Here is a 23,395-nt window from a genome sequence, read left to right as displayed (position 1 = left end):
ATCTGTTGAGCGTGAGTAGCTACTAGCAGGGGGACCTACCTTAGCCCAAAAGGCCAGCCTCGGGAAATTCAGTAGGTTAACACCAACATCAATATAGACAATTGGGAGACGATTGTGGACAAGCAGCGATTGATAGCTTCTGCTAGGGATACTCTCATCTCTAGAGAAGGGAGCCCAACCTTGGCCGCTTCTTAAACTGTGGACTTCAACTCCCAGAATTCCCCAGCCAGGTTTTTCTTAACCGTGGCCACTTGTGGACTTCAACTCCCACAATTCCCCAACCAGTCTGTGTGTAAAATTAGACCTGGTCCAAGCACGCGCAATGGGATTTGAGCTCGGTGTGGAGAACTTCAGCTCCTGATGTCCACAGTCAAGGTGAGGTCAAACCCCAGAGCAGCTACTAAGGCAGGGGTCTGCAACCTTAAACACTCAAAGAGCCATTTGGACCCGTTTCCCACGGAAAAGAAAACACCGGGAGCTACAAACTATTTCTTGAGCGGCCACGAAACCAACATATGTAGTTGAATTAAACGTTCTGTTTTCTTCTGAAACTTTTCTTGGATTTATCCATGGTTGGCCTACCGGGGGTTGAAAAGCTCAATAAATCGCGTGCCGGCGGGTGTCACACATTGGTGGTTGTGATGCCTATTTTTATTTATTTATTTTTTATTTATTTTATTTGATTTTTATACCGCCCTTCTCCCAAAGGACTCAGGGCATGATAAAACCGACAATACAATATACAAGTTTAAAATACGATTTAAAAAACTTATTTAAAATTAGCCTGGTGATTAAAATTTACCATTCTAAAAAACCCCGTTTAAAATTAATAAATTAACATTAAAATCCCAATTTAAGCCAGCCCCGCGCGGATAAAAAGATGAGTCTTCAGTTCGCGACGGAATGTCCGAAGGTCAGGTATTTGGCGTAAACCCGGGGGAAGCTCGTTCCAGAGTGTGGGAGCCCCCACAGAGAAGGCCCTTCCCCTGGGGGCCGCCAGCCGACATTGTTTAGCGGACGGCACCCTGAGAAGTCCCCCTCTATGGGAGCGTACAGGTCGGTGGGAGGCATGTGGTAACAGCAGGCGGTCCCGTAAGTACCCAGGTCCTAAGCCATGGAGCGCTTTAAAGGTCGTAACCAACACCTTAAAGTGCACCCGGAAGGCCACAGGCAGCCAGTGCAGTCTGCGCAGGAGCGGTGTTACATGGGAGCTACGCGTAGCTCCCTCTATAACCCGCGCAGCTGCATTCTGGACTAACTGAAGCCTCCGAGTGCACTTCAAGGGGAGCCTTGAGTGACAGGGAGCCGCAGCAGAGGGGCGAAAGAGCCACATGCGGCTCCAGAGCCGCAGGTTGCTGACTTCTGTACTAAGGGGAAAGAGGCCATCGGTCAATGCAACAGGAGGGAGGTTGAGGGCACTTACTCGGGCTCGGATTCGGAGTCTTCCTCTGAAGATGACGATGAGTAGCGAGGGGGCTGAAACTCCGTTCTTCTCCTCTGTTGCTCCTTCCGTTCTTCCAGGCTGGATACGTTCCTCCTCTTGATGGATTCTCGGCGAAGGCTATGGAAATAGCCCCGCCCGATCTTCACCGAGTTGATCAGATGCCTGCCGAAAAGGATGAGATGTCAAACAATGCGTAAAGTGGACTGTCCAAGCATGGTGAAGTCCCCTCGGCTGTTTTAGCTGAAAGTCACCCAAAGTCACCCAGCTGGCTTCCATGCCTAAGGTGGGACTTGAACTCACCGTCACCTGGTTATTGGCCCAAAGTCACGCAGGCAGCTTTCAAGTCTAAAGTGGAACTAGAACTCACTGTCTCCTGGTGATTGGCCCAAAGTCACCCAACCAGCTTTCATGCCTAAGGTGGGACTAGAACTCACCGTCTCCTGGTGATTGGCTCAAAGTCACCCAGGTGGCTTCCATGCCTAAGGTGGGACTAAAACTCACTGTCACCAGGTTATTGGCCGAAAGCCACCCAGGCAGCTTTCAGGCCTAAAGTGGAACTAGAACTCACCGTCTCCTGGTGATTGGCCCAAAATCACCCAGCTTGCTTTTATGGCTAAGGTGGAACTAGGACTCAACGTCTCGTGGTGATTGGCCCAAAGTCACCCAGTTAGGTTTCACGCCTGAAGTGGAACTAGAACTCACCGTCTCCTGGTGATTGGCCCAAAGTCACCCAGTTAGGTTTCACGCCTGAAGTGGAATTAGAACTCACCGTCTCCTGGTGATTGGCCCAAAGTCACCCAGCTGGCTTTTATGGCTAAGGCGGGACTAGGACTCACCATCTCCTGGTGATTGGCCCAAAGTCACCCAGTTAGCTTTCACGCCTAAAGTGGAACTAGCACTCACCATCTCCTGGTGATTGGCCCAAAGTCACCCAGCCGGCTTTCACGCCTAAGGCAGGACTAGAACTCACTGTCTCCCTGTTTCATACCCTGGTGCCTTTAACCACTAGACCAAACGGGCATTCAAAGCCACCAAAGTTGGCTAATTCGCAAAATTGGCCGTGTTCTCGGAGAGCGGCTTGGCCCTGCTCCACATCGTCAACCCCCCTGAGCCTGCGGGAGCCGACTGCGAAAGCTTCCCCGTGTCACCCGACGCCGAAGGAAGCGCTCCCGCAGGCCGGCGTACCTGGATGGAGCTACCCCGCCAGCCGAGGATCTGACCTCGCTTCTCCTTGGCGTAACCGCCGCCGCCATTATCCGACGTTTTGGGGAAACTGAGCACACCGGTGAAGCCTCCAAATGGCAGGGAAACCGACGTCTTTTGTGCTCATAATCGTCCCCGAACATCCATTGGGGCTTTGCCAGGACCAGACAATGAAAGCACGCTCATCTGCTTGTACGACAGCAGGGCGACGTGACAGCTCTTTGTCTCCCGTTCCCAGACATGGCATTTGGGGTGGGGGGGGGGGTGTTGGGGGAGCGTTGATTGTGGAAAAAAAAGCAATTGTATGGAAACGGGAAACGCTTGGGAAGCCTAAGCCGATCGACGGCGAACATCCTGCGAATAAGACGGGGTTGACTAGACTCTGGGTTGTTTGTCTGGGTCATATAATATATGTGGGTATATACATCATTTTGTATTTATTTATTTATTTATCTTGTCATGTTTATGTAGTGTAAAATTGGAGGTGGTGACCCTTTGAGAGCGGTATGCAATGAAATGTCATTTTTAATGTCTGCCAATTAGTGTACGTTCAAAGTGACAAAAAGCTATTCTATTCTATTCTATTCTATTCTCCTTTCTTCTTCCCTCCTCCTCCAATCTATTCTATTCTGTTCTATTCTATTCTATTCTATTCTATTCTATGCTATGCTATGCTATGCTATGCCATTCCATTCCATTTATTATTCTATTCTATTCCATTCCACTTATTCCTCTTCTCTTCTCTTCTCTTCTCTTCTCTTCTTTTCTCTTCTCTTTCATTCCATCCCACCCTATTCCATTCCATTCCATTCTATTCCATTCCATATTTTCTATTCCCTTCCCTTCCCTTCCATTTATTATTCTATTCTATTCTATTCTATTCTATTCTATTCTATTCTATTCTATTCTATTCTATTCTATTCTATTCTATTCTACTCTACTCTACTCTACTCTACTCTACTCTACTCTACTCTACTCTTAAGACAGCTGGCCTTGTTCCTTAGGAAAAAGCCACCTATGTACACAATTGCATTTTGGGACTTAACAGAACAGCAGAATAACAGAGTTGGGAGGGACCTTGGAGGTCTTCTAGTTCAACCCTCTGCTTAGACAGGAACCCTACCCCACTTCAGACAAATGGTTATCCAACATCTTTTTAAAACTTCCAGTGTTGGAGCATTCACAACTTCTGGAGGCAAGTTGTTCCACTGATCAATTGTTCTCACTGTCAGGAAATTTCTCCTTAGTTCTAAGTTGCTTCTCTCCTTGATTAGTTTCCCACCATTGCTTCTACCCTCAGGTGCTTTGGAGAATAGCTTGACTCCCTCTTCTTTGTGGCAACCCCTGAGATATTGGAACACAGCTATCATGTCTCCCCTGGTCCTTCTTTCCATTAAACTAGACAGACCCAGTTCCTGCCACCGTTCTTTGTATGTTTCAGCTCTCCAGAACCTCTTAAATGTACGCATCTCTTCCACTTGTATACAATTGAATCAATAGAACTCTAGGGGATATTTATGAAGCGGTTGACCCCCAAAATCCATAAACAGGTTTTTTTAAAAAAAACATACAGGGTGAGCAAAAATTAAATCTAATTAGTTTTCTAAATTAAAACATTAAGTTAAAAAATTAATTAAATTTTGGAGAATAGATTGACATGCGGCCGAGTGTTAAAGGTACAGACAGGTAACTTAGAACTACGCCGACTTCAGTCTGACCTAAGCATAGTACATAAAATTATCTACCACAATGTCCTACCTATGAATGATTACTTCAGCTTCAACCACAACAATACACGAGCATACAATAGATACAAACTCAAGGTAAACCGCTCCACTCGATTGCAGAAAATACGACTTCAGCAACAAGAGTGGTCAATGCCTGGAATGCTCTACTTAACTCTGTGGTTTCTTCCCCAAACCCCCAAAACTTTAAGCTTAGACTGTCTATTGTTGACCTCACCCATTCTTAAGAGGTCAGTAAGGGGCGTGCATAAGTGCACCAACGTGTCTTCTATCCCTGTCCTAACGTTCCCTTTTATTCGTAACCATCTCATGTATTCATAATCATGTTTATACTTACATCTGTTATCTAATACATGCTTGATGAAATAAATAAATAAATAAAAATAAACAATTAACCAGTGGAACAGCTTGCTTCCAGAAGTTGTGGGTACTCCATTGCTGGAGGCTTTTAAGAAGAGACTGGACAGTCATGGGATAGGGTTTCCTGCTTGAGCAGGGGGTTGGACTAGAAGATCTCCGAGGTCCCTTCCAGCTCTATTCTGATTGAATTCTATGTAGCTGCCTGCCGAGTTGGCCATGTTGAGCTGGCTATGTTGAGCTGGCCATGTTGAGCTGGCCATGTTGAGCTGGCCATGTTGACTTGGCCATGTTGACTTGGCCATGTAGAGTTGGCCATGTTGAGTTGTCATAGACCCCCTAAGGGCTCCAAAATTTTGGACTTCTGCAGCAACTTAATGGCACTGTGCTCATTAAAATGCAAATGCATTGAAAACAAACTTTGCAATGTATCTATTAGGGCCGTCCGTCCATACGTTGCAAACACATATTTTCCTGCCACCTGCCAGACAAGGGCAGTGTCTTCCTTCTAAGTGAATAACTTTTGTTTTTGTGAGAGCTAATCATTTGCAGCAGCAGAATTCCCCCACCTGCTTTATGCAATTGAATTAACATAGATAAAGGTCAGCCTTGGGCTGTTGCCAAATAAAAATGACCCAGCGATGAAGGAAGTGAGGGGGGGGGGGTTCAGCGAGGCCGAGACGCGCGTTTCGTTACCTTTTAAACCCGAGCGATTTGTTAATTCCAACAGAGTTTGATAAAGGATCGAGACAAACATTTGCTTCCAGTATGACTGAGGTCCCTGATACACAACATCAAATATATTTAAAGATGAAATAAAAGCAAATGTGCAATCAATTCACTTCAGCTCAGCGGAAAGCCTCAGCTGGGCTGTAATGAAAATTTCAAGAAAAGTTTCGTGGGAAGGGAGAGGTGGCTGACCTGGACATTCAGCGGAGGGCTCAAGATATAGAATAGAACAGAACAGAACAGAACAGAAGTAGAGTAGAGTAGAATAGAGTAGAGTAGAGTAGAGTAGAGTAGAATAGAGTAGAGTAGAGTAGAGTAGAGTAGAGTAGAGTAGAGTAGAGTAGAGTAGAGTAGAGTAGAGTAGAGTAGAATAGAATAGAATAGAATCACAGAGCTGGAAGGGACCATGGAGGTCTTCTAGTCCAACCCCCTGCTTAGGCAGGAAACCCTACACCAAGACAAATGGTTATCCAGAGACTCCTAGAGAGGCTGGGGACAGCAAAAAACGTCACTTCCTGTCCAACCAAAAGTTGGCAAATGGGCAGTTTCTGGCCTCCGGGGGTGGGGTGGGAAAGGCTGTTTTTGCCCTCCCCAGACTCATAGAGAGGCTCTGGAGCCAGATGAGAGAGAAAAACAGGCCTTCCCCACCCACCCCAGGCCCTCCGGAGGCAGGAAACAGCCTGTTTCCCTACTTCTAATGGACCCAGAAAGCCCAAAAATCAGCTGGCCGGTGCGCGCATGTGCACCGGAGCTGAGCTCATGTGCCCACTGATATGGCTACATGTCATCAGTCCGCCATCACGGTTCTAGGTTGCTTTCCCTCCTTGATTCAGGGGTGGGGCTGCTGGGGGTTCGCAGGGGTTCAGGAGAACCTCTAGCTAAGATTCTGTGCCATTCGGAGAATCCCCAAATCCCTGGCTGGCCCCTCCCACCTTGCCCCGCCCCTCCCAGGAGTCCCCACGCGGCCCGTTTTGGATGCAGGTAAGTGCAGGGTCAGAGGTGGGTTTCAGCAGGTTCTGACCAGTTCCGGAGAGCCGGTAGCGGAAATTTTGAGTCATTTGGAGAACCGGTCATAAAAATTCGGACTGGCCCCCATCTATTCTCTGCCTCCTGAGTCCCAGCTGATCGGGAGGAAATGGGGATTTTGCAGTAACCTTCCCCTGCCACACCCACCAAGCCACATCCACAGAATGGGTAGTAAAAAAAATGTTGAAACCCACCACTGGGCAGGGTGCACAAGGAGGCTTGGGGAGGGCGAAAAAACGGGCCTACTGGAAGTTCAGGAAGGCTGAAATGGGCCCGTTTCTGGCCTCCAGAGAGCTTCCAGAGCCTGGGGGAGACCGTTTTCTGTTTTCCGGAGGCTCACAGGAAAGCCTCCAGAGCCCAGAGAGGGCAAAAAAGCCCCCTCCGCCGTGGTGCAGGAGGCCACCTGAGCCACGGCCACCCAGCAACCGGGCAGAGAACCCCTTGCTAAAATTTTTGAAGCCCACCCCTGCCTTGATTGCCCCAATGCAAGTACAACCTTTGGAGGTTTGCAAGGGTGGATGATCAATAGGAAGGTATAAGACAAAAGAATTAGCCATGTCTGAGTCGTGATTGATTCGGAGGGGCCTTAACGCTTCGCTGAAGTGTCTTCACTAAACGTTACTTTGCAAAACCCGACAGCGGCTGTTGACGGGGGGGGGGGGAGGTGGGGGCGGAGGGCGGAATGTCTCAGCTCATCCGTGAACCGACTCACTTAAAAGAAATATCTGGGCCTGACATTAAACCCGAGTCGCCATAAAATTAAACCATGTTGGGTCGTCTTCTTGTTACTTCCTTTGATCACCCCGGGGCAGAAATGCATGGGAGGACATCCCGTTCTCCCGGAAGGGAATGCTTTGATTTATTTATAAAAAAAACTTTGGAAAACAAATCAACAAACAGCTCAAAACTGCCCAAGGAGCTGCTGATCCAGTTCTACAGAGGAATGATGGAGTCTGTCATCTGCACCTCTATAACTGTCTGGTTTGGTTCTGCAACCCAACAAGAAAGACACAAACTTCATAATTAGAACTGCAGAAAAAACCATGGCTACCAACCTGCCTTCCATTGAGGACCTGTATACTGCACGAGTCAAAAAGAGGGCTGGGAAAATATTTACAGACCCCTCACATCCTGGACATAAATTGCTTCAACTCCTACCCTCAAAATGACACTACCGAGCACTGCACACCAGAACAACTAAACACAAGGACAGTTTATTCCCAAACGCCATCACTCTGCTAAACAAATAATTCCCTCAACACTGTCAAACTATTTACTAAATCTGCACTACTATTAATCTTCTCATCATTCCCACCACCCATCTCCTCTCACTTGTGACTGCATGACTGTAACTTGTTGCTTGTATCCTTACAATTTATATTGATTGTTTCCTATTATTATTATTATTATTATTATTATTATTATTATTATTATTATTATTATTATTATTATTATTATTATTTATTATATTTGTATACCGCCCATCTCCCGAAAGACTCAGGGCGGTTCACAGCCAAAAAACAACAGAAAACATATAATACATATAAACAGCTAAAAGAATAGACAGTTAAATTCAATTGATGCCCTAAACCTTTTAAATACAAATTTAAAACCTCAATTAAACCCCTTTTTTAAAAATCCCAATTTAAAAACTACGTTCAAGCTAGTCCTGCTCTTCGAAACAGCAATTCGATTCGATAGTATGATTCGATTGCTTATTTGTACCCTATGACTATCATTAAGTGTTGTACCTTATGATTCTTGACGAATGTATCTTGTCTTTTTATGTGCACTGAGACCATGTGCACCAAAGACAAATTCCTTGTGTGTCCAATCACACTTGGCCAATAAAAAAAAAAAATTCTATTCTATTCTATTCTATTCTATTCTATTCTATTCTATTCTATTCTATTCTATTCTATTATCAGAAGCGGTAGGTACAGAAGTAGGAAAGGCGGGGGGGGGTCCCCAAAAGGGAGAGAGGAGAGATAGAGAGAGAGAGAAGAGAAAGAGAGGGGAGGAGAGATGGAGGGAGGGAGAGAGGGAAGAGAGAGAGAGAGAGAGGAAAGAGAGAGAGACACAGAGAGAGGGAGACAGAGAGGGAGGGAGGGAGACAGAAGAGAGAGAGAAAGAGGAGGAGAGACGAGGGAGAGAGAGAGGGAAGAGAGAGAGAGAGAGAGAGAGGAGAGGAGAGACAGAGAGAGAGAGGAGAGAGAGAGAGGAGAGGAGAGAGAGAGAGAGAGATGGTTCATAGTTCAAGGTGAGTTTCTGCCCATGGCCCCTTCGGTCTTTTCCTACCTCATCTGGGCGAGGTCTCTAGGGAGGGTCCTCAAATCTTTCTCTATATGTCGAATAGGCAGAAGTTTCTTCTCGGGTTCCAGGAGCTAAATAAACAAACACCAGCAGGAAACTGTAGTTCACAATAAGCACGACTTAATCTTCCCTCTAGTTCGGGAGAGACTGAGTAACTGAAACTAACCAGCAGAGGCAGCTATACCCAACGTGTCTCCTCTCAGCCTAAATTCTGGGAACTTAAAAAAAAAAACACCAAAAAAAACCCCCCAAAACAAGGTAAACTCTGTGGTGGAGTTTCCATAGCAACGTCTTGGCCATTTTGGGCACCATTTTGACTTGTTTTGACCCTGTGGGATATATTCCTGCCCGCAGGACCAGCTGGGACCAGCTAATCCAACATTTCACCGGATCGAGGATAAAACGTACCTTTGCTTTCGACTTTTTGGAAAGCTCGGTTTCTACCGGTTCGGCTAATTCTTCCACAGCAAAATCTTCTTTGCAGAGATCCTGAAACGAGAGGCAACAGATTGATTGGTTGGTTGGTTGGTTGGCACGTCGTCGTCTTGGCATAAGGAATCTGCGAGGTTCATGGTAAAATAGAATAACAGAGTTGGAAGGGACCTTGGAGGTCTTCTAGTCCAACCCCCTGCTTAGGCAGGAAACCCTACACCGCTTCAGACAAATGGTTATCCAACATCTTCTTAAAAACTTCCAGTCTTGGAGAATTCACAATTTCTGGAGGCAAGTTGTTCCACTGGTTAATAGTTCTAACTATCAGGAAATTTCTCCTTAGTTCTAAGTTGCGTCTCTCCTTGATTAGTTTCCACCCATTGCTTCTCGTCCTGCCTTCAGCGGCTTTGGAGAATAGCTTGACTCCCTCTTCTTTGGGGCAGCCCGAGATACTGGAACAAGTCATCCAAGACTGATATTAATCATGCAAAATAGAAACAAGTGTTTTTTGACAACCAGAACAGCTTTAAGCTGTGCTGGGCTTTCTAACTTTCAGAATGCTGGCTGGGGAATTCTGGGAATTGAAGTCCACACGGCTTAAAAGTTGCCAGGGTTGGAAAACATGGTTTCTAAACACGTCCAAATTATAATCTGGAAAGGAGATTCTGTATGGCGGTACGGAAACCTCTTGGCGTCTCTCTTAGTTGATGGAATGTTTATGAATATTCCTGGGCATCAGATCCTTTAGCAGCAGCTGTCTGTGAAAGGCATTTTTTTAAAAGAGAGTGGCTGCTAATTATAAACTTGGCTACAGAGCATGGAGAGAAAATTGTTTGGTCAGGGGTTCTCCATAATATTTTGAGGAAGGAAGGAAGGAAGGAAGGAAGGAAGGAAGGAAGGAAGGAAGGGAGGGAGGGAGGGAAATGAGGAGGAGGAGGAGGAGGAAGAAAAAGAAAGGAAGAGGAGGGTTTTCTGTAATATTTTGAGAAAGGAAGGGAGGAAGGAAATGAGGAGGAGGAGGAGGAGAAAGAAGAGGAGGGGTGGATGAGGAAAATGAGAAGGAAGGGGGAAAGGGGGAAAGAGGAGACGGAAGAGGAGGAGGAGAGGAAAAAGCAGAAGAAGGAGAAGAAGGAGGAGGAGGAGGAGGAGGAGGAGGAGGAAGAGAAGAAGAAGAAAAAGAAGAAGAAGAAGAAGAAGAAGAAGAAGAAGAAGAAGAAGAAGAAGAAGAAGAAGAAGAAGAAGAAGAAGAATATGTGGCTCAGGATTGAATTGTGAGCTTCTTGGAGTTGTCTAAGCTTGGAGAACCCCAAGAATCCAGCAAAGAAGGAAAAAAATGAAAGCAATAATATTATCGCTCCCCTCCTCACTCTGCTTTCCTTCTGACCTTCTCATCAAACATAGCTGCCCTTCGAGAAGCAAATCTATGCTATGGGCAACACTTCACAGCACATCCCGAAGTTCCACCCTACCAGGTTTCGTAACACACCACCTGAAGGTAAAGTAGAGGCTGTTAAACATCCATGCAACAGGTTGGCCAAGCGTAATGATTCTGTTAAGACTGCAGTGAAGTCTGTATATCGGGGTGAAATGCTCCTGGTTCGGACCGGATCGCCCGATCCGGTAGCGATGGCAGCAGGTGGTTCGAAGAACTGGTAGCAAAAATCCCTGCCCCCACATGCCCAGCTGAGCCGTGCGATCATCAGAGGTTTTGTTTTTGTTTTACTTTTAAAAGCATTTTTTCTTCGGCCGAAAAAATGCTTTTAAAAGTAAAAAAAAAAGCCTCTGATGATCGCGTGGCTCAGCTGGGATTGTCAGAGCCCTTTAAAAGCGTGTTTTCTATAACCTGTGCCATTGGTTCTCCCTCCTGGCCCTAAACCATTTCGGACAAATGGCTGTTCAATCTCTTCTTTTAAAACTTCCGGCGATGGAAGCACCCACAATTTCCGGTGGCAAGCCGTTCCACTGGTCGATTGCCTTCACTGTTAGGAAGTTCCTCCTTAGTTCCAGGTTGCTTCTCTCCTTGATTCGTTTCCATCCATTGTGTCTTATCTTGCCTTCAGGTGCTTTGGAGAATAAGTGGATCCCCCTCTTCTTTGTGGCAGCCCCTCACATCTTGGAATGCCGCTATCATGTCAACCCTAGACTAGACGATACCCAATTCCTGCAGCCGTTTCTTCATAGGTTTCAACCTCCAGCCGCCTGAGCATCTTTGCTGCTCTTCTCTGCAACTCTTTCCAAAGTCTCAACATCTTTTTTTTTTTTAGGTTTAGATTACATGCTTTGGATTCTATCTTCCTGTAGAGATTTGCCTGACCTTCCTGCAGTTTAGGAAGAGAGGTTTATCTCCCTAGGGACCTAGGTATATTATTGTTTCTCGCTGGATGTAAAACTTTCATCCGCCACCCGAACAACCTGCAGCTTTCCCGCCTCTCTTGATCTCGTTGTGTTATCGACAAATCTCCCCACTTGTTCTATCTGGGCTAAAGTGACTTTTTTTCGGTGCTCGCTTTAATCTTTGATCTAAGGCTTCAATGTTTACTCTTTGATTCTGGGCAACTTTTGAGACCTTTTTAAGAGGGGAAAAAAGAGGGGGAGAGACATCAAATGTTTCAGGGGCTGCACTCCTGCCCTTATTGATTATATCGGATTACTCTTTCCATCTTCCAACTCTTGTTTTTCTTCTTCTTCAAGAATCTTCCTTTTATCATTGCTGCTCTATGTTTTTTAAAAAAGATGAGAGATAGATAAATAGATAGATAGATAGATAGATAGATAGATAGATAGATAGATAGATAGATAGATAGATAGATAGATAGATACCAGTAGGTGGGTAGGTAGGTAGACAGATAGACAGAGATAGATAGATAGATAGATAGATAGATAGATAAATGATAGATAGATAGATAGATAGATAGATAGATAGATAGATAGATAGATAGATAGATGATAGATAGATAGATAGATAGATAGATGATAGATCGATCCCAAAAGGTTTCCACAATTTTGGTTGCTACTGTAGATAGATACAGATACAAATTAACAGAGTTAGAAAAGACCTTGTAGATCATCTAGTCCAACCCCTTGTCCAATAAAGACGGATGGATGGAAGGAAGGAAAGAAGAATAGAATAGAATTAGAATAGAATAGAATTTTTTATTGGCCAAGTGTGATTGGACACACAAGGAATTTGTCTTGGTGCATATGCTCTCAGTGTACATAAAAGAAAAGATACGTTCATCAAGGTACAACATTTACAACACAATTGATGATCAATATATCAATATAAATCATAAGGATTGCCAGCAACAAGTTATAGTCATACAGTCATAAGTGGAAAGAGATTGGTGATGGGAACTATGAAACGATTAATAGTAGTGCAGATTCAGTAAATAGTCTGACAGTGTTGAGGGAATTATTTCTTTAGCAGAGTGATGGCCTTCGGGAAAAAACTGTTCTTGTGTCTAGTTGTTCTGGTGTGCAGTGCTCTATAGCATCGTTTTGAGGGTAGGAGTTGAAACAGTTTATGTCCAGGATGCGAGGGACCTGCAAATATTTTCACGGCCCTCTTCTTGATTCGTGCAGTATACAGGTCCTCAATGGAAGGCAGGTTGGTAGCAATTATTTTTTCTGCAGTTCTAATTATCCTCTGAAGTCTGTGTTTTTCTTGTTGGGTTGCAGAACCGAACCAGACAGTTATAGAGGTGCAAATGACAGAGTCAATAATTCCTCTGTAGAATTGGATCAGCAGCTCCTTGGGCAGTTTGAGCTTATTGAGTTGGCGCAGAAAGAAAGGAAGGAAGGAAGGAACGAAGGAAGGAAGGAAGGAAGGAAAGGAAAGGAAAGGAAAGGAAACCAGCAAGGGCTGCATGTTCCTAGCAAACAAGCCGACTGTAAGAATAGAATAGAATTTTTATTGGCCAAGTGTGATTGGACACATAAGGAATTTGTTCTGGTGCATATGCTCTCAGTGTACATAAAAGAAAAAGAAAAAAAGAAAAAAAATACATCAAAGGAACAACATTTACAACACAAATGATGGTCATAGGTTGCAATGAAATGAAAGGAATAGGTTGAAAGGAACTAGATTGGTGTTTTTCAAAGTTAGTAACTTTACGATGCGTGGACTTCGACTCCCAGAATTCCCCAGCCAGCTATGAATTCTGGGAGTTGAAGTCCACACGTCTTAAAGTCGACAGATTTGAAAAACAAGGCATTGGACATGGAACTTGTGGCTTACTGAACACCAAGATTGGTCTTTGCAAAGCCATTTCCAAATGTCGGTTCGGAAGACATGAAATTAAACGTTCGGAACAAATCTGGACAGTCAAATGTCACCGTGCCTTGGCGAGATTACTTGATGAGCTAAACAAAATAACACCCTCTAACAGCTGGCTTGGCGAAGATGAATATTTATTTAGCGCATGGTGTATCATACAGGGACTAGCCGTGGATATTAACATTTCACCTAGATCAATAAAACCCAATGAAATATGAATTTCGAAAAGATCTGCGTTCAAATATCAATGTCTATATGCCATCTAACCACTGAAGCATCATTGATATATTAAATAAAATCGGATACTGGACTGGTAAATCCAGTTGATATATAAAAGAAATGAGATACTGGACTGAGCCACAATGATACAGTGGTTAGAGTGCAGGACTGCAGGCTACTTCTACTGCCTGCCGGCTGCTTGCAATTTGGCAGTTTGAATCTCACCAGGCTCAAGGTTGACTCAGCCTTCCGTCCTTCCGAGGTGGGTAAAACGAGGACCCAGATTGTTGGGGGCAAGAGGCTGACTTTGTAAAGTGCTTAGAGAGGGCTGGAAAGCACTGTGAAGCAGTATATAAGTCTAAGGGCTATTGCTATTCCCACCCTTCTCCCTTCCTTCCCTCTCCCAGTGGTTAGAATATAGTATTGCAAGCTAATTCTGCCCACTGACAGCAGTTCAAATCTCACTGGCTCAAGGTAGACTCAGCCTTCCATCCTTCCGAGGTGGGTAAAATGAAGACCCAGATTGTTGGGGGCAAGAGGCCGATTCGGTAAACCGCTTAGAGAGGGCTGTAAAAGCACTATGAAGAGGTATATAAGTCTTAAGTGCTATTACTATTGCTATAACAGTATGGCAGGCTAACTCTGCCGACTGCTAGCAGTTCGATCCTGACCGGCTCAAATTTGACTCAGCCTTTCATCCTTCCGAGGTCGGTAAAACGAGGACCCAGATTGCTGGGGGCAATACGTTGACTCTGTAAGCCGCTTAGAGAGGGCTGTAAAAGCACTATGAAGTGGTATATAAGTCTAAGTGCTATTGCTATATACCCTCAGCTTATAGCCAGCTGCGATGTGACCCACAGTTTGACGTGGGACCCCGCAGTTACACTGAAGGGAGGATACTCTGCCCCATTTAGACAGAGAGCCCCTGCAGGACGCTGTGTCAGGTGCGAATCATGTTCAAGATTGTCCATTGCCGACGTGGTAGTTCAAAGCCTTGGTGGGGTTATTCATATGTCTTCCTATAGCTTCGACTTTGCTGGTCAGAAGTTTGCAAAAGTTGATCTTGGGACTGCATAACCATCATCATCAACAGGAACCAGTTATCAGGGGCCCGAATTTGGATCAGGTGGCTACGGGGATGCTACAACGGTCATAAGCATGAAAAGCCATCGGAAGTCATTTTTTTTTTCCAGCGCTGTCCTAACTTGCCACTAAATGAACGGTTGTAAGTCAAGGGCTACCTGTGTTGAGTTTTACTTTTTTTGAGGTGGAAACTCGCTGGAGATAAAGGACGACGGCAGAGAGCGTATTCCACGTACGGTTTGCTAATTGAAAAGGAATGAAAGGTATTATATTTTGCCCGTTCCGGCGAGAGGCTCCAAACTCAAGCCTGTACGTTTTCTCAAGAGATTGTTAAAGTATGCATTATTAATGTTAATTGCCAATGTCTGTCTGGTGTTATTTTATTTTTTTCTCCTCTCTCTTTCTCTCTCTTTCTCTCTGGTATTCAGATTTATTTTTACTAAATCCTCACGCCCGTGAGAAACACAAAAGCTTAATTAAAAGTAGCAAATCAGCGGAAGCAAAACATGAAATGAATTAGATGAGCTTGAGAAATTCTCCAAAGCCTTCGGGGGTGAGGGGGGTGAGCTGCCCCGTGAATTCTGCTGGGCAAAGATGCTGCTTCAGTAACAGTAACCGAGTTGGAAGGGACCTGGGAGGTCATCTAGTCCAACCCTCTCTGCTCACGCAGGAGGCCTATACCAGGGATTCGAACCGCCGAACTGTCGACCTTTCTGATCGACGAGCTCGGCATCTTAGCCACTGAGCCACCTTAGCCAGGCTAATGCTGGTTCTAGGAAGCTATAATAAGAGAAAAAGAACAAGTGGGGGGCAAAACAATGTAAAAACGAAAGGGGAATTGGTAAAGAAAAGATGAGAAAAATCAATCAGAATAGAGCCGGAAGGGACCCTGGAGGTCTTCTAGTCCAACCCACTGCTCAAGCAGGAGATCCTATATCATTCACACAGGTGGCTGTCCAGTCTTTTCTTCAAAACCATCAGTGATGGAGCACCCACAACTTCTGGTGGCAAGCTGTTCCACTGGTTAATTGTCCTCACTGATAGGAAGTTTCTCCTTAATTCTAGGTTGCTTGTCTCTTCGATTAGAAATCCAGCAGGTTCTGACAGGTTCTGGAGAACCGGTAGCGGAAATTTTGAGCAGTTCGGAAGAACCGGCAAATACCACCTCTGGCTGGCCCCAGTAGTGGGGTGGGAATGGAGATTTTGCAATATCCTTCCCCCAGGAGTGGGGAGGGAGGGAATGGGGATTTTGCAGTAGCCTTCCCCTGCCACGCCCACCAAGCCACGCCCACCAAGCCACACCACGCCCACCAAGCCACGCCCACAGAACCGGTAGTAAAAAAAAAATGGATTTCACCACTGTTTCCAACCGTTATTTCTTGTCCCGCCCTCTGGTGCTTTGGAGAATAATTTGACCCCCCTCTTCTTTGTGGTAGCCCCTCCAATACTGGAATATTGCTATCATGTCACCCTGAATCCTTCTTTTCTCTGGACTGGCCACACCCGAGCCTTTCTAGGAGTCTCTGGAGGCTGGGGAAAGCAAGAAAGTCACTTCCTGTCCAACCGGAAGTTAGCAAATGGGCAGTTTCTGGACTCCGGGGGTGGGGTGGGAAAGGCCGTTTTTGCCCTCCCCAGACTCATAGAGAGGCTCTGGAGCCAGGTGAGAGAGAAAAACGGGCCTACCGGGCCTTCATGTGCCAGGAGCGGGGGGGGGGGTGTCGCACGCCCATGCGCAGGAGTGAGGCGCAGAAAATTATGGGTGTGGACATGCGCATGCATGACCCCCACCGCCTCCTGGCACGCGATGGCAAAAAAATTTAGCCATCACTGGTCTCAAAGGTCTCTCTTCATTCCTTGCAATACCCAGAAGCATCCTGGGCAAGATTATTTTTTTCTATAATTATCAGCTACCGTGGGAGGATTCCACACTTAATGGCAGTCTAAAAATAGTTTCCAATGAAGACAATAAGCAGGAGAGAGGTCTGCAACGGTGCTCGTGAGAGGGAAATCCTGCCTGCTGTAACATACACCAATACCAAGGCTTGTTGTTCGTTGCATTTGTGTTTTTACTCCGACAAGATTTTTTTTTTTCCTCCCGTCCGCTGAGAACATGCAGAGCCGCTGCCTCTCGCTCCTCAGCTCGCCTACTTCTGGAATACTGTGAATAAACATTAACGGAACTGCTGTGTGGTATAATTGGATTGCTGCTTTTAAAATGCACGCGCTGCTTCCGACATAAATCCAATTAAAGTCTTACTTAAATTTAGGCTGGGAAGGATTCCGGAGTTATTTGATTCTCCCTTGGTCTTATTCACCCTTCCAATGTAGTATCTGAAAAGCACCGTTTTTCCCTCCCACCCTTGTATAGTCTGCATTTAAAAGAGAAAGCATGAGAGAGAGAAAACGGCCTACCGGGCCTTCATGTGCCAGGAGCGGGGGGGGGGGTGTCGCACGCCCATGCGCAGGAGTGAGGCGCAGAAAATTATGGGTGTGGACATGCGCATGCATGACCCCCACCGCCTCCTGGCACGCGATGGCAAAAAAATTTAGCCATCACTGGTCTCAAAGGTCTCTCTTCATTCCTTGCAATACCCAGAAGCATCCTGGGCAAGATTATTTTTTTCTATAATTATCAGCTACCGTGGGAGGATTCCACACTTAATGGCAGTCTAAAAATAGTTTCCAATGAAGACAATAAGCAGGAGAGAGGTCTGCAACGGTGCTCGTGAGAGGGAAATCCTGCCTGCTGTAACATACACCAATACCAAGGCTTGTTGTTCGTTGCATTTGTGTTTTTACTCCGACAAGATTTTTTTTTTTCCTCCCGTCCGCTGAGAACATGCAGAGCCGCTGCCTCTCGCTCCTCAGCTCGCCTACTTCTGGAATACTGTGAATAAACATTAACGGAACTGCTGTGTGGTATAATTGGATTGCTGCTTTTAAAATGCACGCGCTGCTTCCGACATAAATCCAATTAAAGTCTTACTTAAATTTAGGCTGGGAAGGATTCCGGAGTTATTTGATTCTCCCTTGGTCTTATTCACCCTTCCAATGTAGTATCTGAAAAGCACCATTTTCCCCTCCCACCCTTGTATAGTCTGCATTTAAAAGAGAAAGCATGAGAGAGAGAGAAAGAGAGAGAGAGACAGACAGACAGAAAAACAGAGAGAGAGAGAGAGAACTAGAGAGAGACAGAGACAAAGAGAACATGAGAACAAGAGAGAGAGAAAAAGAGAGAGAGAGGATGAGAGAGACAGAGACAATGAGAGAGATACACAGAGAGAATAAGACACAGAGAAAGAGAATAAAAGAATGAGAGAGACAGGGAGAGAACTAGAGAGAGACAGGGAGAAAGAGAGTATGAGCACAAGAGAGAGAGGATGAGAGAGACAGAGACAATGAGAGAGATACACAGAGAGAATAAGACAGAGAAAGAGAATCAAAGAACGAGAGAGACAAGGAGGGAACAAGCGAGAGAGCATGAGAACAAGAGAGAGAGAGAGAATGAGAAAGGGATGTGAGACAGAAAGAGAATGAGAACAAGAGAAAGAGAGTGAGCATGAGAACGAGAGAGAGAGAGAGAATGAGAGAGATACAGAGAGAATAAGAGAAAGAGAAAGAGAATAAAAGAACAAGAGAGACAGGGAAAGAACGAGAGAGACACAGAATGAGAATAAGAGAGAGAACCAGAGAGGATGAGAGAAGATGAGAGAGAATGTGAGACAGAAAGAGAATGAGAATGAGAGACAGAATAGGAGAGAGAGAATGAGAGAGAGAGAGAGAGAGAGAATGAGAGAGATACAGAGAGAATAAGACACAGAGAAAGAAAATAAAAGAACAAGAGTGACAGAGAGAGAACAAGAGACAAAGAGAATGAGAATGAAAGAGAGAACGAGAGACCGAGAGGATGAGTGAGCAAATGAGACAGAGAACGAATGAGAATGAGAGCGAGAGAGAATGAGAGTCAGAGAACTAGAGAAAGAGAGAGAGAGAGAGAGAGAGTGAGTCAGATGCAGACTTGTTAAACTTCTGGACTCTGCCTTTTTTGCCTACTGTCCCAATACTTCTTTTATAAGAGTTGTTAGCTGCCACCAATGATTAAAAAGCCATCATTAATTATCTCCCTATACTATTTCAGATAAATAGTTGTCCAATCTCTTCTTGAAGACCTCCAGTGATGCCTCCAATTGCCACCACTACTTCTGGTGGCAATTGTCCTCACTCTTAGGACGTTTCTCCTTCATTCCAGCTTGCTTCTCTCCTTAGCTAGTTTCCATCCGTTGCTTCTTGTCTTGCCTTCAGGTGCTTTGGAGCAGGCGTCTCCAACCTTGTCAACTTTAAGACTTGTGGACTTCAACTCCCAGAGTTCCTCAGCCAGCTCTGCTGGCTGAGGTACTCTGGGAGTTGAAGTCCACAAGTCTTAAAGTTGACAAGGTTGGAGACCCGTGATCTACTCTACTCCGGATTTGGTAAACCCAAAGCTGGCTGAGGTACTCTGGGAGTTGAAGTCCACAAGTCTTAAAGTTGACAAGGTTGGAGACCCGTGATCTACTCTACTCCGGATTTGGTAAACCCAAAGCTGGCTGAGGTATTCTGGGAGTTGAAGTCCACAAGTCTTAAAGGTGACAAGGTTGGAGACCCGTGATCTACTCTACTCCGGGTTTGGTAAACCCAAAGCTGGCTGAGGTACTCTGGGAGTTGAAGTCCACAAGTCTTAAAGTTGACAAGGTTGGAGACCCGTGATCTACTCTACTCTGGGTTTGGTAAACCCAAAGCTGGCTGAGGTATTCTGGGAGTTGAAGTCCACAAGTCTTAAAGGTGACAAGGTTGGAGACCCGTGATCTACTCTACTCCGGGTTTGGTAAACCCAAAGCTGGCTGAGGTACTCTGGGAGTTGAAGTCCACAAGTCTTAAAGTTGACAAGGTTGGAGACCCGTGATCTACTCTACTCCGGGTGACAGGTGATTTAACAGACAACTGATGATTTTACGGATAACTGATTTAATGGATAACTAATTTAACAGACAACTGATTTAACGGACAACTGATTTAATGGATAACTAATGATATAAGGTATAACTGGTGATTTAACGACTAACAGGTGATTTAACAGACAACTGATGATTTAACGGATAACTGGTTTAACGGATAACTGATTTAACGGACAACTGATTTAATGGACAACTGACGATTTAATGGATAACTAATGATTTAATGGATAACTGGTGATTTAATGGATAACTGAAGATTTAACGAGAGATGCACACACTTACCGGAGGTAGCTGCCCCAGACCGTGGAGTGTCAGTTTCCTGGGATCAAGGTAAAGGGGATCTCCGAAATCCTGATAGGGTTTCCAGCAGGGGGTAAAATACCCCTGTTGCGAGAGTTGTTTGGCTCTCCGATGATAGCTCTCTCGAAATACTTGTTCTCTCGGGACATCCCAGCAGTTGTAGCTGGTTTTGCTTCGCGCCTGGATCTTTAAACCTTTCTGGGGAGGGATGGGCAGTGGCTTGATCAGCACGAAGTAGCGAGGATCGATTTTGGGGTTTAGGGGCATCCTGCCCCTGGTTGCTCCGGGCCAAGTTCCAATCAGAAACTCAAGTCATCAATCGATCAATAATCGATTTCTTGAGTCAAACCCTTGTTAAAAAAAACTAATCTACACGCAAATACTCTCTTTGGATTCACTGTCTTGGACAATCAGGGGTTTTCCCTTCCATCAAAGCAAACCACAATTGCTCCAAGCATGTTGGGCCGTTGGCGGCATCCAAGCCAGGATTCCTAATTGCCCCCCACCGCCAGGGGGAAGAAGCAAAGCTGCTAACCCCAAGACAGAGGGACTGCTAACCCTTGAGACAAAGCAAGCTTAACGCGCTCCCCCCGCCCCCGCAAACCTTGCCTTTGGGGCTCTGCAAAACCCCAGAAATTAAAACCAGGTTTTCCAACAAGCCGTGACGAGAGACACCCCACCGAGATCTATTCTAAACCCAGTTTGGATCTAATGTGGACCCAGCTGCCTGAATTCCCTTACTACGACTGTATTTCCAAGCCTGCGACATCCATCCAGGCCACTGTGCCTAGCTATCTCTCTCTCTCTCCCACTCCCCACTTCCTTTTCTTTCTCCTTCCTCCTACCAAGTTCCTAGTCCCTAAGAGTACTCTGCCTTCCTACCCTGCCCGTTTTCACAGCCAGACCTGCAGCCCTCCCACTACCCCCATCTTCCCCATTTCCCCCCAACTTTCAAGCTTACTATGGGCTTGGAACTAAGGCTTTTTGCTCCTCTCCCCAATTTTTTTTTAAATTTTATTTTCAGGATGCTAGTCCCTAAGAGGTCCTTTACAGCCCCACTAGGAAACTAACAACCCCAAAGGTCTCATGGCTGAGCCGAGGCCTCCTGCCTGAGCTCCCACTGAACTCCAAACCCACTCAAGCCCAACGACCCCCAACTTGGGGGGGGGCTGCCCCCTCCCCTTTATAAATGCCTCCTCTTCTTCCTAACTTCCCCTGGGCATGATAAGGCTCCAGCTAAGCCCAAGGCCTGGGGTGGGGGGCTTCCATTAAAGAACAGGCAGGCATTTTCCAGCCGCGCCCCCCGCCCCAATTTGGAGACCACCCCCCGCCCCGCAGTCTTTATCCTGCCCTGCTCTCAATGCCAACTGCTTTGGAAGGAAGGCGGGGCCCGGAGGAGATGGCGTCGGCTTCGTTGCCCTTGGCAACCGCCACTGGCAAAGCGCGCGGGCTGGCATAATGTCCCTCGAGGCTGTCCGTAGCAGCCAGCTGAAGCTGCTTCCGCCCTTTCTCTTTTGAAGGCAGGAATGAATGAATGGACGAATAAATGCACGTTTTCTTTTCTTTTCTTTTCTTTTCTTTTCTTTTCTTTTCTTTTCTTTTCTTTTCTTTTCTTTTCTTTTCTTTTCTTTTCCTTTCCTTTCCTTTCCTTTCCTTTCCTTTCCTTTCCTTTCCTTTCCTTTCCTTTCCTCTCCTCTCCTCTCCTCTCCTTTCCTTTCCTTTCCTTTCCTTTTCCTTTCTTTTCTTTTTTGCAACCACTTTTAGATTTTGCCTAATTAAAAAAAAAAAAGGAGGGCTGTACCGTCTCTCTGTTCCCCATCTGCATTTTTAACTAAATAAAAGAAAAAAAAATATCCAACATCCTCTTAGGGAAAAAAAAGGAATTAAAGTGTTTTTTAAAAACTTTTTAAGAAGTGTGGATGACAGCTCCCAGAATTCCCCAACCAGCCTGAGAATTCTGGGAGTTGAAGTCCACCCATCTTAAAAATTGCTGGCCGGAGAATTCTGGGAGTTGAAGTCCACCCATCTTAAAGAATGCTGGCCAGAGAATTCTGGGAGTTGAAGTCCACCCATCTTAAAAATTGCTGGCCAGAGAATTCTGGGAGTTGAAGTCCACCCATCTTAAAGAATGCTGGCCAGAGAATTCTGGGAGTTGAAGTCCACCCATCTTAAAGAATGCTGGCCAGAGAATTCTGGGAGTTGAAGTCCGTACACCTTCCCTGCGGATTAATTTGAAAACCTGCCCTGAACAGGGGTTAGACTTGATGGCCTCCCAGACCCCTTCCCTCTCGATGAATGAATGAGAAGCAATGATACCACAATAGCAAAGTGATGTCTATGTGAGCAATAGAATAATAGTAATGAACTCTTTTAATGAATGAGTAATTTTTTAATAATTGCATTACATCATACACTGGGTATACACTGGGCCCCGTTTCCTGACTGTATTGCTAATTGGCCAAGTATCCTGCTGTTATGTGCAGGCAGTCCTCAACTTAAAGCAATTTGTTTAGAGCCAGCGCTGTCCGTGGTCCTGTGGCCGGCATGACTCAACACCAAAGGGGCACAGAACACTGTTACCTTCGCAACAAAGGTGGTCCCTATTTTTTCTACTTACATTTTTTACCTGTTTTCAAACTGCTAGGTTGGCAGAAGCTGGGACAAGTCACGGGAGCTCACCCCGTTACACGGTGCTAGGGATTCGAACCACTGAACTGCTGGCCTTTCGATTGACAAGTTTAGCGTCTTAGCCACTGAGCCATGTCATTCATTCATATATATATATATATATATACACACACACACACACACACACGTATATATATTATATATCATCAACATCTTCTTTGAACGATCCCATAATCCCTTCTGGGGTAGAGTCTGGGCAACTGAATGGAGCTGAGTGTTTACTGGCCGGATGCCCTTCCTTGTTGCCAATGCGGAGTTTTGTTCAGCAGATATATTCTCAGTGTGCCCAGAAAGAGAAATATCTGCGTCTACCTCGGATCGAACTCACAACCTACTGACTGTGAGGCAAGAGCTCCCCCTCCAGGCCACCACACCCCTCCCTCCCTCCCTCCCTCCCTCCCTCCCTCCCTCCCTCTCTCTAGATATATATAAATATATTATATATAATTGTCATTGAGCAGGAAGACTAGAAAATGAACGGATGGATGAATGAATACATGACTTGCGCCTCTTCCCATCTAATTGTTACTTTTGGCTTCATTGATAATTTTAATAATTAAAGGTTACAATTTAGGGGGCTGCTGACTCA

At 45.5% G+C, this 23,395-nt stretch overlaps 1 protein-coding gene across 2 annotated transcripts in view; it reads right to left on the bottom strand.

The window, feature by feature from the left end:
* The window catches only part of CCDC60 (coiled-coil domain containing 60), a 38,894-nt gene extending 15,749 nt beyond the window's left edge, over nucleotides 1–23,145 (bottom strand). The window contains exons 1-4 of one of the 2 annotated variants that reach the window (XM_058158651.1): nucleotides 20,101–23,145; nucleotides 9,226–9,306; nucleotides 8,803–8,888; nucleotides 1,424–1,606 (exon numbers count right to left, since the gene is read on the bottom strand). In XM_058158651.1, coding sequence (XP_058014634.1) covers nucleotides 1,424–1,606; nucleotides 8,803–8,888; nucleotides 9,226–9,306; nucleotides 20,101–20,385 — 635 coding nt within the window. In that variant the 5' untranslated portion in view covers nucleotides 20,386–23,145. Of the gene's footprint in view, nucleotides 1–1,423; nucleotides 1,607–8,802; nucleotides 8,889–9,225; nucleotides 10,128–20,100 lie in introns of those variants that run through there. The other variant, XM_058158649.1, reaches the window with a different exon arrangement.
* Nucleotides 23,146–23,395: the final 250 nt, after the last annotated feature.

Source organism: Ahaetulla prasina, chromosome 15 (genome assembly GCF_028640845.1).
Source record: "Ahaetulla prasina isolate Xishuangbanna chromosome 15, ASM2864084v1, whole genome shotgun sequence".
Taxonomy (NCBI): domain Eukaryota; kingdom Metazoa; phylum Chordata; class Lepidosauria; order Squamata; family Colubridae; genus Ahaetulla; species Ahaetulla prasina.
Note: the sequence above shows the minus strand (reverse complement) of the source record. Positions and strands in the feature narration are given on the sequence as shown.